The sequence below is a fragment of the Sander vitreus genome, chromosome 20 (assembly GCF_031162955.1).
Source record: "Sander vitreus isolate 19-12246 chromosome 20, sanVit1, whole genome shotgun sequence".
Lineage (NCBI taxonomy): Eukaryota > Metazoa > Chordata > Actinopteri > Perciformes > Percidae > Sander > Sander vitreus.
In genome coordinates this window covers 18,018,405-18,033,034 of record NC_135874.1, presented here as the reverse complement: position 1 = coordinate 18,033,034, position 14,630 = coordinate 18,018,405, and the positions used below count along the sequence as shown (strand labels likewise).

General features: G+C 41.8%; 1 protein-coding gene across 3 annotated transcripts in view; it reads left to right on the top strand.

Moving 5' to 3' along the window:
* Positions 1–14,630, top strand: part of LOC144534979 (pleckstrin homology domain-containing family G member 3-like) — a 31,547-nt gene that overhangs the window by 16,076 nt on the left and 841 nt on the right. For all 3 annotated transcript variants that reach the window (XM_078277167.1, XM_078277168.1, XM_078277169.1), the window contains 16 exons: positions 1,505–2,043; positions 4,878–4,978; positions 6,769–6,838; positions 6,938–6,984; positions 7,074–7,224; positions 7,473–7,604; positions 8,270–8,452; positions 8,662–8,754; positions 9,064–9,150; positions 9,244–9,274; positions 9,505–9,606; positions 9,744–9,776; positions 10,581–10,591; positions 10,935–11,291; positions 12,060–12,170; positions 13,170–14,613. In XM_078277167.1, the coding sequence (XP_078133293.1) occupies positions 1,505–2,043; positions 4,878–4,978; positions 6,769–6,838; positions 6,938–6,984; positions 7,074–7,224; positions 7,473–7,604; positions 8,270–8,452; positions 8,662–8,754; positions 9,064–9,150; positions 9,244–9,274; positions 9,505–9,606; positions 9,744–9,776; positions 10,581–10,591; positions 10,935–11,291; positions 12,060–12,170; positions 13,170–14,613 (3,492 nt within the window). The remainder of the gene's footprint in view (positions 1–1,504; positions 2,044–4,877; positions 4,979–6,768; positions 6,839–6,937; positions 6,985–7,073; positions 7,225–7,472; positions 7,605–8,269; positions 8,453–8,661; positions 8,755–9,063; positions 9,151–9,243; positions 9,275–9,504; positions 9,607–9,743; positions 9,777–10,580; positions 10,592–10,934; positions 11,292–12,059; positions 12,171–13,169; positions 14,614–14,630) is intronic.

Below are 14,630 nucleotides of genomic sequence, written 5' to 3'. Positions count from 1 at the left end.
CAGAGCCAAGAGGGGGTGCAGAAGTCTAGTTTCCTTTTAGTTCACTTGAATTACAATATGCTGAAAAGTTAATGGAATTTTTCTCTATGACGCCAAAAAAAAACTGCCTACCCCAGATTGAACAATTTGCTTAATGATGGAATGTGCCTAGTAGATTTTCTTTTATTAGCCTGAAGTCTAATTACAAAGCGTCATTTCTTTAGCTTGGCAAAAAGGTTTTGACCCCTTTGCCCTGCAAATATCTAAGGAAATTGAGTTCTCTGCACAGTGGCCACTCAGTGCTCCATTCTCACACCGTCATGACGTCATATAGCCTATTTAGGAAACGTTTGTGAGGAAAATTCCCCATTTGGCCAGGAAGGATGTGAAACTGAATATGAATTCCATTTTTTCCCTAAATTCAAACGTAGCTCAATAAAGATATATAAACAAAGCTGCTGGTCCCCTTCCCTTTTTTTTTCTTCTTCCCATCAGTTTTCCCCCTCTGTTTTTCCACAGTTCAGCCTTCAGCAGTCAGGAGAACAAGAGGAAATGGCTGGGTTTTCCATAGAATATGCAGTGTTGAAATTAGGCCATGTCATTAATGATTTGAGCGAGGCCTTTTACTGTAAACCACTCCCCTGTGTCTCGGTCTGGGAGTAGAAACACAGAGCTCTGAGCTGTCTTTTATTGATTTGTGGATAGTACTCTGTTCAATGTAGCTAGAATTCTATTTATCAGAAGTTGTCCCCAGATGGTGTGTTAATGCAGTCGTAGCCTTGCTGTTATTTATCCACTTGGTGAGAAAAGTCATCACTAAAGACAAATTGAGAGTGCATCTGGTTTATAACTGCATTACACTACTTAATATTAACAGAAAATGTAATTCCTAGAATACTGTGCTGCCTAAGATGAAATGCAAAAAATAAACCTTCATAGCATTTATAATACTCCATTGTTGAGATAGATAGATAGATAGATAGATAGATAGATATATATATATATATATATATATATATATATATATATATATATATATATATATATAGTTTTCTTTTCCTTTTTTAATAAATGAGCAATGTGAATGTGTAGTTGCACTGTTTACTATTGGCGGTGTCATCTCAGCTTCTTAAGTTAACTTGGTGCAGTTGCACAGGAACCTGGTTACATGGCGGCTGCCAGGTATGCAATAGTGGAAATATGATTAAATACATTGCTGCAAGAGAACAGCCATGGTGAGTTTCCTACAATAAAGTATAGAACTGATATCTGACCCATAAAATAGCAGGTGTTTTAAAGTTATTCTCAAACCAAAATGTGTCTTTTGAAATATGAAACACTCAACCTATTAAGGCTTAAAAGATTACCTTTTATGTATTGTATTTTGAAGAGTCTCTTTAAAGATGTCAAAGTGAGATGAATATCCAAGTGTGCTTATCAAACTCCCGTAAAATAGACCGTTTTAAGGTCTATCTCTCAAATCCTGACACCTACCTTCTGTCTGTGTTCCTCTTACCTGTCCCAGAATCTCCTCAGTTGTCCTCGCCCCTCTCCACCAGTGAACATGACCAGGCAAACGCTGACTTGGGCTCAGACTGTTATAGCCGGCTATGTGTGGAGCCATTGGATGGAGAGGGTGAACGTCCAGTGAGCCTGGCGTCCACCCTGTCCTCTGGTTCATCCCGTGATAGTCACAGCCTATTTGGGAGCACCGTAGCCCTTCCTTCCTCGACCACCCCACCCATACAAAGCGAGGAGGACATAGACTTGGAGTTGAGCCCAGCTGAAAGCACCGGAGAGCAGGCAGGGGACCGAAGTCCCTCCCTCACATGCACCAGGGGCCGCTGGCAGGAACGGCTGGAGCCCAGGGTGATCAGCAACCAGTGGAACAACAACGCCACCTCCAACAGGAAGGCAAGTGGTGAAATACCTCACATTCCCGCCCCGCCTGTCGTCACTCACGCCATGGCGCCCAACCCAAAGCTGACCTATGTGGATCGTGTTGTCATGGAGATCATTGAGACAGAGCGCATGTACGTCCAGGACCTGCGCAGCATCGTGGAGGTGAGTGGATGTCAGGGTTATGCTGACTGTACTGAAATTTAATTTTCCGTTACTGTTAGTTTAGTGTTTTTCTTGTACTTTCAGCCAAGTATTCACTGTGAGCCAACCATTTGATATTATAGAGACTAAATCATCAGTATTCTGTGTACTTAAAGCACATGTTTAACTTGGATTATTGTGCAGCAATGACTTCATGTCTGCAGCACTTTTTGGAGGTGATTTACTGAATTTGGCCAGCTAGGAGCCAAAATAGGGAAATTGCACTGAACGGCTATTGAGAACAAATAATGTCTGCTTTGTTCCAAGCAGCTGTTTGTGGCTACAAATGTGTAAAACATTCAGTGGATTTCTCCTTTTCTTTCCATTAACAGGATTCATTCTGATTTCCTGCTTTCTAAACAAATCGGTCAGTTGACAAAAAATGCATGCATGACATCTGGCAACTATGTGTGCTCTGTTTATAGATTTGTAGTTCATAGAGATGAAGGCTGCGGAGCAGTTTACGATCTGGTCATAGTGTTGTATATAAACCATTCTGTATATTTGCAGTGCAGTGAAAGTTTACAGCCTGTAGCCTGGGATTATGGACTCTGCTCATATCTGGAGTTCAAACAGTGTCAAAACTGGGACACAGTGCAGGTCTTTCATGACAGAAATCATGGGCTTTATGATCATAGCCAAAGATAACAGAAAGTCTATCTCAGAGATGTGAAGCATGGAAAATGGGCCAGGAATGATTTCTCCACTCAACAGGCAACTTACATCTTATCACATTTTTTACCTTTTGTAGTCTGGAAACAACTTCCAGACCAAGAGACCTCTTTTTCTTCTTCCTGGGTCCTGCATAGTAACAGGATGGGGATGTCTTTAACACATGAGGCATTTCTGAGACTGACTGGCAGTAAACCAGCACCTCACCTTGTCTCAGACTGTGCTGCCGTCTGGCAGTTGCTGTGGGGGGAGTTCAGCCCTCATCACAGCTTGAGTAACGACTTGCTCCTGACAAACACTTCCGGGACTTCTAACTATTTCAGTTGACAGGAGCAGCAGCCCATCAAGCAGCCTCCTCTGGCCCCGGTCACACAGGCCCTGCAGCGAGCTAAAGCCTAGCCTGAGCTCTCAGGCCCTCCCAGCCAACACAAACACCTCCATTTTTGCGCCAACTGTAGAAATATCACAGATGAAAGGAGAGCAATTGTTTTTTCTATAGGCTACAGTATGGGAATCCAGTCTAGTACAGATGTATCCTCTATCCTTTTATGATTAAAGTATGGCTTCCATCAAATTGATCCCATGCAGCTCAATTTAATTTCACACCAGGCCTTGAATCTGACAGAGACGTGTGAAACTCGTTCTTCATATTGGCAGTGTTTCCTCAGCAAACTAATTCAAAGCTTCCACTTTGACACTGAACTCTCAAGCAGCTGTTGAAGCTATGTTAACTGCTAACTTCAGATCTCATCTATCACTCACTCTCAAATCTCACTCTCAAGTGTCTATCCATGAAATAAAGTTTTGAGAACAGCTGTTTGACCCAGCTGGTCTCATATGTCTAAATACATCCCCAACACCTGGCCCAAAGATAAAGATAACACCCTGAAAAAGTCAAACTCAACATTGTTGAAACTTAAACATGGTCAGTGCTTATGGGATTCAGAAAGACCTGGTCCAACATATGACTCAATATTATTCTTGTTTGACACTTGATGATGATTGTTGATTTGACCAATGACAGTATTACAAGGACAAAACAGCTGTTCCTATTCTTTAATAAAGCACAGCTGAAACTAGCAGACTAGACTAGACTGCGTAGCATTAAATCTCTCACACTATGCTAGGGTCACGTGTTATGGTATTAACACTGGGGTCGAGCTTTCTATAGGAGACTATGAGACGCCCTGCTGACTGCGAGTCAGCATTGCTCTCACTGCACTGGAATTCTCCATCCATGACCGGCTACAGTTCATTCAGTTCTGCGATGTGATGACTCTACTCTTAATCTGGACTGCATACAGGCCTGCGAAGTGTGTGTGTGTGTGTGTGTGTGTGTGTGTGTGTGTGTGTGTGTGTGTGTGTGTGTGTGTGTGTGTGTGTGTGTGTGTGTGTGTGTGTGTGTGTGTGTGTGTGTGTGTGTGTGTGTGTGTGTGTGTGTGTGTGTGTGTGTGTGTGTGTGTGTGTGTGACATTGTCTGGGAGGCTGTGTGTACAAGCTGTTTACCGGTATGCTCTTTATATAGTTGCTGCATGTGTGCGTGTTTGTCTCTCGTCAACTTACTCCCGAGTTGTTTGTATGCCACATGAGTGTGTAATTGACCAAGAGGGAGGATAATCATCCAGATGTTGGCATATTTGGCTACTGTGTTTTTAGATATTTTTATCTACTTCTGAATACTCCTGAGGTCCGGGGGGAGTCGGAGGGGAACAGGCTGTGCTGTTGTTTATGGTCTGGGTACCAAAGAACCTCTTCCAGACAGTCACACTGACTTCCAGTCAATGGAACAAATCCTTAAAAGGATCCTCTAAAGATCACATTAATTGTATGTGAATTACTGTGATGATCCTGCTTTTTTTAAACTGAAAAGCCTTGAAATCATGATGATACAGCACTTCTCTGTATAGGTACAATACACCGTAGCCCAACAACTGTAGGAATCACTTGGTCAAATCAAAGGTCAGATGAAAACATCATAGAGGATATAACAGGAACAGAAAATATTTTTTCTACATACATGCTCCCTCTATTGGTAAGAATTTGAAAGTGCCTGTATGACTTAATATGTCACCGAATATTTATATGACCTTTTATGTATAACTCCATCTCTTATGTCTTTCCAGGATTACTTGGCTCACATTATTGATATGAGTAACCTTCCCATACGGCCAGAGCAAGTGTGTGCCCTGTTTGGAAACATAGAGGACATCTATGAGTTCAACAGGTAAGTCACACCGACAAATACAAACACACTGAGAAGCAATATTTCTGTTCTAAATAATGCTCTAACCAAAACTAAAATCCCCATCCAATTTTCTTTTTTATGATGAATGAAGTATATCTTACTAAAAATGGTCACAACAGTCAAAAGTATGCAATAAGAGTATGCAACAGTCGTAGTTGAAATTACTGCATTCGTGTCCACTTCCTTTAATTGAGGAATGTTTTCATATACTTTCATATGTATATGATACTCTATTGTAAGTTAACGGAAGAATGACTACTTTTATTTCCCTTTCCGTTGATATTTATTTCACTGACACAAAACGGATGCAATGACAAACAAAAGAGCGGCGCATTCTACAACTACACTAAACACACCTTTTCAAATATCAGAAAGCTAGGGAAATGGTGATGCAGCTAGCTTAAAATTAGTCAGCATGTACTCATTGCTGACCACACTGCTTGCCAAAACACACATTAACATTCCTCTCTGCTCTCACAGCGAGGAGCCTCCCCAGTAATGCCAAGGCTATCTTACAGCTCTGAACCACAAATGTGGATGATTCGATTATTTCTAATGAAATTCTATCCAACTGTACAAGACCGACTCTGACAAATTTTGGATCCAAAGGGCCATGTGTTCCCCTTTTTTAATATATTTGGCTTTTCTTCTTGTCACCTTGCACTAGGAGGCTGATGTTTTATTTTACGTTAGGAATGAAGATAATGTTAGTCTTTTATCACAGCATTGTTAAGGTGGAGAAATGCTTGTGTCAGCCTGTGAACAGGTGCCACATGTTTACTTAATATTGCAACAGAAAAAAAATCAAAATCCTAATGCCTGTTTATTCACTGTCCAGGGATCACACACTGACACGGACAAACCATTTTCTACACATACTGTACTGCACAGTAAATTTCTTGATAACAGTTACTTACTTTGCTGTCATTCAAACCCTTGGTTGGCTTTGCCTGGCTTTGTAATCTAGGAGTGTCATCAACTCACATTTGGCATGCACATTAATTGATAAACAGCCTTTCTTTTATCCAGGAATTTGTATTTCTTTGTAACACTTAACCCTCTTCCAACCATAAATATTGACAAAGTAATCATGCAGTATGAACAAAATTGTCATTTTGTCTCAAACAAATTTCAACATTTAAGATTCTCTCATTGTACCATGAACATGTTGACACATTTGCTTGTCAGGTTTCTGTAAATCCCCATCGTCTTTGATCCTTATGTTATGGAATGCAGTGTGATGAATTGTGTTTTTATTCTCGTAATTTCATATGTTATGTATACTGAGCAGCTCTCGTGCAGAGCACTTGTGATGATTGTTTTTTTTTGTGCAGTTGTGTTTTTCCACAGTGACCCTCCCTTCTTGTATCCTCCTTCAGTCATGCACATGTTATTGAGGTTATTTCACCCCGTGTAAAGCATTAAAATGCTGTACGGCTCTCTGGTTTTATTTTCTCAAGTTCTTAATAAAGCTTGTTTTTGATGGGACTGTGGGCATGGAGAATTCCAAGTCAAATGCATGTTCTTTCATGCTGATCATGCAACAAGGTTCATGTTTAATGGTGTATGCTGCCATCTTGTGGAGACTTTTCATAACAAAGTTCAAATCTCACAGAAAAAGTAAAAGTATGGATTTACTTCGCCACTCATTATTATTCCTTCTTTTGTTTTCCCTCTGCTTTTGTATTCTGACCTAGACAAATAAATTAGGTTAGCAAGTCCATTAATACTCACCTTTCTTTCTTTCTTTCTTGTGTTCTGCATTTCAGTGAACTGCTGCAGTCCTTAGACATGTGTGAGAACGACCCTGTGGCCATCGCTCAATGCTTTGTAAATAAGGTGAGAGGAACCGTCTTGCTCATGCTGATTAACAGGGATATCAGTTTCTCGTGAAAATAAACACCAGTGATGTATTTGTCTGACTTGTGTTTCCTTTAGAGTGAATACTTTGAAATATACACTCAGTATTGCACCAACTATCCCAAGTAAGTGGCAAGAAAATATTCATTTTAATTAGAATTTTGCTGTAGAGTCAAATCTTTCACGATTAATATAATTCTCTGCTGTCCTCCAGCTCGGTGGCAGCACTGACTGACTGCATGAGGAGTAAAACTTTGGCCAAGTTCTTTAGCGACCGACAAGCTGCTCTGAGGCGCTCCCTGCCTTTGGGATCCTATCTGCTAAAGCCGGTGCAGAGGATCCTGAAGTATCACCTGCTACTTCAGGTACGGAATGTCCTCAGTGGTCATTTTGTTTCACAACATTTCTTCAAAATGCAGCCTGCAGGCTTTGGTAGATTTCTGGTTATTTATCAACTATTAACGAGTAGTTCTCAAACCTTTTGTCATTTTGTAACTGTTGCAGGCAAGATTGATTCGGGCACACATCATTCTTTGTTTGGGGAAGGATTTAACTAGTTCCCTGTAGGGGGGACCGTGTCAAAAATGTTACCTGTCCCTGATCTCTTTTAAAGGAAATTGCAAGGCACTTCGACTCAGACGAGGAGGGCTATGAGGTTGTTCAGGAGGCCATAGACACCATGACCGGAGTGGCCTGGTACATCAATGATATGAAGAGGAAACACGAACATGCTGTCAGAGTGCAGGTCAGATGGAATTAACATACATGCATGCCAACACCCTCTTAAAAGGCGTATTTATGCCATTGCCATACAGACAGTACAAAATGTACTCAGGTGCATTTGCAATATGCTCTGTTGCACCCTGTTTGTCTTTTTTCCCCCCTCTCTTTAGAGACTTTCTGATGTACCTCTGTTGTCCAGCGCTGCTGTAACTCTTTCTGCTCTTGTGGAGTCTGGAGGGCCCAAATTAATTTCTTTCATTAATTTATCCAACATATTTGCTTTCATCTCTTGCATAAGATGTATTATAAAGTATTTCCGAGCAGATATTGTCCGGAACAAACCATGAACCGTCACAATTTGGTATTGACCTATTCGCCTTTTCTCAAGTTATTGTTGAGTAATAATAATTACTCAACAATATAATACCATAAAGATAATTGAGTGCTAAAGTGAGGGCTACAGCTTTTAAATGATTCCCTCCGTTTGAGCCGTTGACCTAGTGGCCGGTTCACTTTCTTGGTTTTCTTTGTACATGTGTGTTTATAAGGATTACAAATAAAAGCTGACACGTGGCTGGCATATATTTTCTTTCATACTGAAGGAACATTGCTGACTGTGTGTGTGTGTGTGTGTGTGTGTGTGTGTGTGTGTGTGTGTGTGTGTGTTCTTTCATGTGCATCTTGCAGGAGATACAGTCTCTTCTGATCAACTGGAAGGGTCCTGACCTGACCACCAATGGAGAGCTGGTGCTGGAGGGCACCTTTCATGTCCTGCGGGCCAAGAACACCCGTACACTCTTCCTCTTCGAAAAGATGCTCCTTATTACCAAGAAAAGAGGGGAACACTATGTCTACAAGACCCACATCTTAGTATGTCTTTTGACATTTCTTTTTATTGATTAGTGATTTAATAGTTTAAGAAATATAGGTGAAGATAATTATATTGGTGTACAACAGAAATATCATATTGTCTGTTAAATTACACAATATTTACATAATTAAAACATTTTTAATAAGGAAGCAAATTGAAGCCAACTCAGTTGGGTTAAGCTACATCACTACATTCATTGTGGTTGCAGTGCTCCACCCTAATGCTACTTGACAGTGCCAAAGATCCTCTGCTCTTCAGTGTCATCCATTTCAAGCATCCCAAGCAACCACATACAGTGCAGGTAAATGTGAACACCAGTAACTGTCAACCTTTCCTTCTGCAGCACAATTACAGAGTATTGTATCAATTGTGCAGCAATATCACAAAACACCTGCTGTTGTTCTTTTGTGTTCTTGTTGTCTTGGAATATTTTCTTAGATCTTTAGAGATTTTAGAATAATTTCTGTGTTAATAAAACCTTTTTTTCTCAAAAACTTAAGAGCTGGTGTTTCACACTGTAGTTTGTCGCTATCCTGTAAGCATGCGTGTATCTGGTGTATCTTTATTAACATCAATTACTTTTCTAAATGGCAAGTTCTTGTTGTTCCAGACCAAGTCAGTAGAAGAGAAGCGTCTCTGGGCCCATCACATTAAGAGGCTGATTCTTGAGAACCACAACACCATCGTCCCACTGAAGGTAAACAACACAGTGCGTCATACAGGAGTATTATTCTTCTCAGCTAATTAAGAATTGCCTCGTATTTTAAACACACTGTCTTTTTCATTAAAGGCAAAAGACGCCATCCTGGACAATTCTAACTGTAAGTGTTACAAATAGAGTAACTTTTGTTATGCTAGGGCCAATGTTACTGTTTCCATAGCAACCAAAGATGCTACTCACAAAAGAGGAGGATGGTTAAATTTCAGTGGAAAATGTGGAATGCTGTCGAATTTACCAGGAAGGCATAGCCCATAACCTATCTATTTATGTGGCGAAATTTTTTTTGTAATTGCGGCTCTGAGTGTGATGACATATCCCTCCGCTGCTCAGATCCAGGGAAGTACCACTATAGTCCTGAGAGGCTGAAGAAAGCAGAGTCCTGCCAAGCTGACGACTTCCATCTTAAAGGGCAAAATGGGAGAAGGAGATCAGGTTAAAAAAAAAAAAATACTCCATCCAACTATTTGTGTCTATTTATTATGTATTAATATTTGTAAATAATATAATAGAATTGCTGATGATTAATTGCCACTTACACTGTTATGCTTTTACATTTTCTGTGTTTTTAGAGCCTGCAAAACCAATCATAAGGAGCACAAGAGGTTGGTACATTGTGGGGAGTTTGTTTATATCACTGGGTGTTCAGTAAGATTTTGGCAGCCAAAAGGGCAGATTCATCAATGGTGGGTCAATTTGAGCCACTTCCGGGGTGCTGTCCAGTGGCCCAGCAGCCCCACAGCCCCCTACAATGCTAAGGTTATTAACCACATCTCTGTTGCACTTCTGCTTTGTTCTCCATCAAAGACACCTGGAAAACCAGATCAAAAGACTCACTCCTACTCCACTGGCCTCACTCATAATGAAGTTAATTGTATAACACATTGGTGGAAAGCTTTGTCATACACAAGCTCTTTTCAATAGTCAATTTCAGCCTTCCCTTCAGATCCCATCTCCCTGCTCTCATCTATTGTAATAGGCCATTATGAACGAGAAAACCTCCGTATTCTTGTACCCAGTTCTTCCTTGCTCCCATTCCAGATCAATTTTTTCAAACCAATGTAATGAAGAAGCAATTTTCATGTCAACCTTCCCATCTCAGTGAGGGAGTAGGTCATCACATCCTGGCTAATTGCATCATGTCCAGTTTGAGCTTCTGAGAGGAAGATGTTTCTAATTGGTATTTATCTAATCACAAGGCCTCCCTTAAGTCTGGGCCAGACTAACTACTGCCTCACTCAGTCTCTGCTTACGGAGGCAGAGACTGTGTCCTGACCATAATTGTACAAAATGCACGTGGTATTGAGGTTATTCATTCATGTAATGTGTATTGAGCATGTTTTTTTTGTCAGTTATTGACATTCTCTTTTGTTTATCTCTCCTCTTCTTTATCTTTGTTCTCCTTGCAGCTGTTTTAAAGGTAAGTGTTGTCTTTTATTAACCTTTTATAAGCTTTTTCATTCTGTTGTATGAATGCTGTTTTTAGGTCACTGGGCTGGGGTGAGATATGGTTTACCCAGTTTTGACTCAGCAATTCAAACTTTCTATTCTAATTGCAAAATAACTTCATCCAAAAATGACAAAGTGCAGCCCTTATCTTCACAGAACACACTTTGACTTGCCCTGGATTACACAAATCATATCTCACCCAAAGCTAAAGCAGCTTTATGATGATTCCATCCCATTTACAGCCTTCAATCACATCATGGCTCTAGCACTGGCCTTGCAATAACAAACCACATGTCTATGACTTCACGCTACAGCATGCAGACAGTGAGGGTGCACTGCTGGGGGAGAGATGCTCCCTTCAGCCAGCTACTAGTGTCAGTACACTGGCCTCCACTCTATGCGAGCCCCAGGCTGAGAGTCCATGTGTGGAGGATGTAATTTCCAGAAGGGACTCTCTGGAGCAGCTAAGTCCTACTGACAGTGACCTGAAACTGGGCTCTTCACCCAGTGAGGAAGAGGAGGCAAAGGAAGAGGAGGAGGAGGGGGAGAGTTACAAGGAAGATATACTGATGGGAGATGACCAGGTAGCCGACTTTGCCAGCTCAGTGCTGGCAGCCATCTCCTGCTGGCACTATAGAGCCAGGGCTTTGCTTTCTACTCAGTTCACAACGGTGAGGGTTTCTGCCACCCACGGATTTCCCATTTCCTGCTCCATTCCACTGGCTTTACAACACTCCCCGCCACTCTTTCTCCCACGCTAGCTCTCGCCTCTCTCCCTCTTTTTTTTTCATAGATAGAACCAACTAACACCTGCTACCATTTGCACTGTGCACATCGAATGCCTCAGGTTGAATTCCTTCTATTAAAGTGCATGGACTGAAGTTCTCCCAAACTACAAACTCTGAAACATATGTATGGCTGAACCCTTAAAGTCAAACTTGGTGCATGCCTTTACTTTTATTGTTCATTGTTGTATCTGGAATTGGAGGTCTTCCCACTGTGCATGCACTGTTATCCTCTGATTGTATGTTTCTCTCATCCATGTAGCTAAAGTGTGCTGTTTTTCATGATTGTGTTTTTTTTGGGACATGATTGATGTCGAAGCTTACGCTGTTGAAACCATGCCTGCATTATCATAAGAACCAGAGGCGGAATGCCCTGTTAAATATAATTTGACTTCAAAGGTTAATGTCGCCATCTAATTAAATGTCCATTATAATAGCAAAAGCTTTGCTCTTTGATAATCATATTTCCTAATTACATTTCCCCTCTGAATATTCATAATTAGAAAGTCTTTGTTAAGGTAAATTGTTCTACCAGTATTGTTGCTGAACATGAATTAATACATATATAACCAGTGTAGTGGATTTGTCAAGGCTGACCTTTAGGATGATTTAGAATAAACCCCCTTGGTTTAATGCCTTGTTTTGCTCTTTCAGGATGATCAGATCAGAGATACGGCGGAACTGAAAACTATACAGAGAGAGGAGGTAGAAACTCACAGGCAGGAGGAAAAACATGTGGCTGTGAAAGAAACTCTCGCCACACAGGTACTTCATAAAGCCTTTTTTAATTTTTATTTATACACGCATCCATTCATTTCCACACGTGTCTCTCAGGCCACCTGTGACGTTTATTTACTGTGTTAAAGAATGCCCGTCTATACTCATGCCCCTGGTATCGTTTGGTTTGTTAAGTATATTTTCTAACCATCGTATATATTTTGAATGACAAACTTTCAGTCTATTTGCTGTTGTTATAAAGTATATCTGTGAATGAGAGCAAACTGCACTAGACATTTCAGTAAGTTTCCTACCTAATAAGTGCCCTTTGCCCACAGAGCACAGCATTTCTATAAGACCTATTTGAAAACATGCCTGGAGCTATATTAGTGACCGATGTTTATTTTTCAGTCCTGGAAATTAAAATGCCTCACACACACACACACACACACACACACACACACTCACTGCTGTTCTGTGGTCAGCACTCCCACTGAGAAAGGCAACATTGTATTTTGGAGCAGTTCTTACCTGATTCTCACAGTAACTTTGCGAAATTGCCCCTGCATGTAAGCAGAGTGTAGGTTGTTACTCTTCTTACCCTTATCTCCACCACACAGATCCAAGCTACACAATTGCCAGCACTCAAAAAGGCAGACAACACCTGGAAACAAATTTAGATTAATGGCAGACTAGGGTGACATCAGCACTATGAATGCTGTTAGAGCGGCAGACATCGCAATGTTCAACGTTTAACTCGCTAAGGGTAATAGAAATGGTCCAAGGAGGCATTATAAACCAAGCTGCAAATACAATCACAATGTCTCCTTCGTTTTTACTACAGTTTCATATTGTACATAGAAATAGATCACTGTAATAAAGCTCAAGTGGGCCTCATAAGACAAAAGATATGCATCATAAATTGTGGATGCTTTAGATTAAACCGCCTAGGTCCGTTACGTTAATGGGTAACGGAGAGTGCTTGCCATCCTAATATCTCTTTTACTCATTGCATCCCACTTTGCAAACACTCCTATCATGTTTCAGGTCAATGCGGAGGAGCTGTGCCCTCTAGACTGTGTCCCTCAAGCAAGGAAGAGCGATCAGCTGGAGATGCATTACTCCCAGTGTCACGAGTCTCTTGTCTACCCTTTGCAACAAGAAGCCGACACACCAGAACCTCAGGATACCTCAAGAGAAACTGGAGAGGAAGATGAAGGCGAGAGTGATTCCTCTGTTCTCCAAGTGGAGGAGACGAGTGTACTGACGAATGGGGAGCTCTCAGAGGAGGAAGAAGAGGCGCTTTCAGACAATAAAAGCATCCTACCTTCCTCTGTGTTGGACCAGGCAAGTGTGATAGCGGAGCGCTTCATCAGCAGCCTCTCCAGACGGAGCAGTCTGGTCTCAGAGGACTTGGGTTCCCTCGCCTGCCCCTCACCCTCAGTAGATAATGACGTCTTCAAAAGCCCCTCAGCTTGCATGGACTTTGAGGAACGGACCCAAATGTTGGCCAGCTCTTCCCTAGAGCCACAGGTGACCTCAGAGGCTTACCTTTCAACTCCTGCACAAGATCCTGCACTGAATGCCCTCATTGAAGGGGAACTCAGGTCCACTCTCTCTAAACAAGATCGCCTCCTCATCCGCAAGATCAGAAGATACTACGAGCACGCTGAGCACCAAGATGCTAACTTTAGCATCAAGCGCAGGGAGAGTCTCTCCTATATCCCAGCAGGTCTGGTCCGGCACCTGAGCCGACAGCTTAACAGTGTTCCTCAGGAGCAGGCTGTCCCAGTCCACAAGAAAGGCCTCTCTCGGAACCGCCCCACTTCCTGGTCTGTGTTTGACCTTCCTGGCTTGGAAAAGATTCGAAACACTGACACTCATCAAAAGGCGGAACCACAGAGACCAGTGGAGGTCAAGGCTAGATCTCCGAGCATCACAGATTCCTCTACCACAGAAGAAGAGGTCAGACTCTCATCAGACATGCACAAGGTTCTGCAAGACATGGAAATGGAGGAGGAGAGCCAAGAAGTCCTGCAGATTGCTGAGGAGCAACTTAATGACTCAAGATTAGAAGAGATGCAGGATATCAGCTCAGACACTTCAGATGTTACAACCAGTAAGCAACCACCTCCTATTTTAGAAGAGTCTGAATTAAGCACTGCCTCAGATGGCTCTTCCATCTCATCCCCCACCACCACCTTTCCAGCAGTGGGAGGATCCTGTCAGGACTCATCTGAAGACAAGAGCCATGTAAACCATGGCCAACTACCCAAGATTATTAGCTTCCGAACGAGTATTGACGAGGACCAGTTCCTACAAGACATGGGAAAGATGAAAAGCAAGGTGTTCCAGCTGGCACGTCAGTACAGTCAGCGCATCAAAAATAACAGACCAATGGTCTGGCAGAGGAACCGAGAAAGAGCAAATCAACAGGGCTTGAAGACTATGCCTGCTGTCCACGAGGAGAAGATGCAATTAAGGAAAAAGGGTAAATAGGATGCAAAT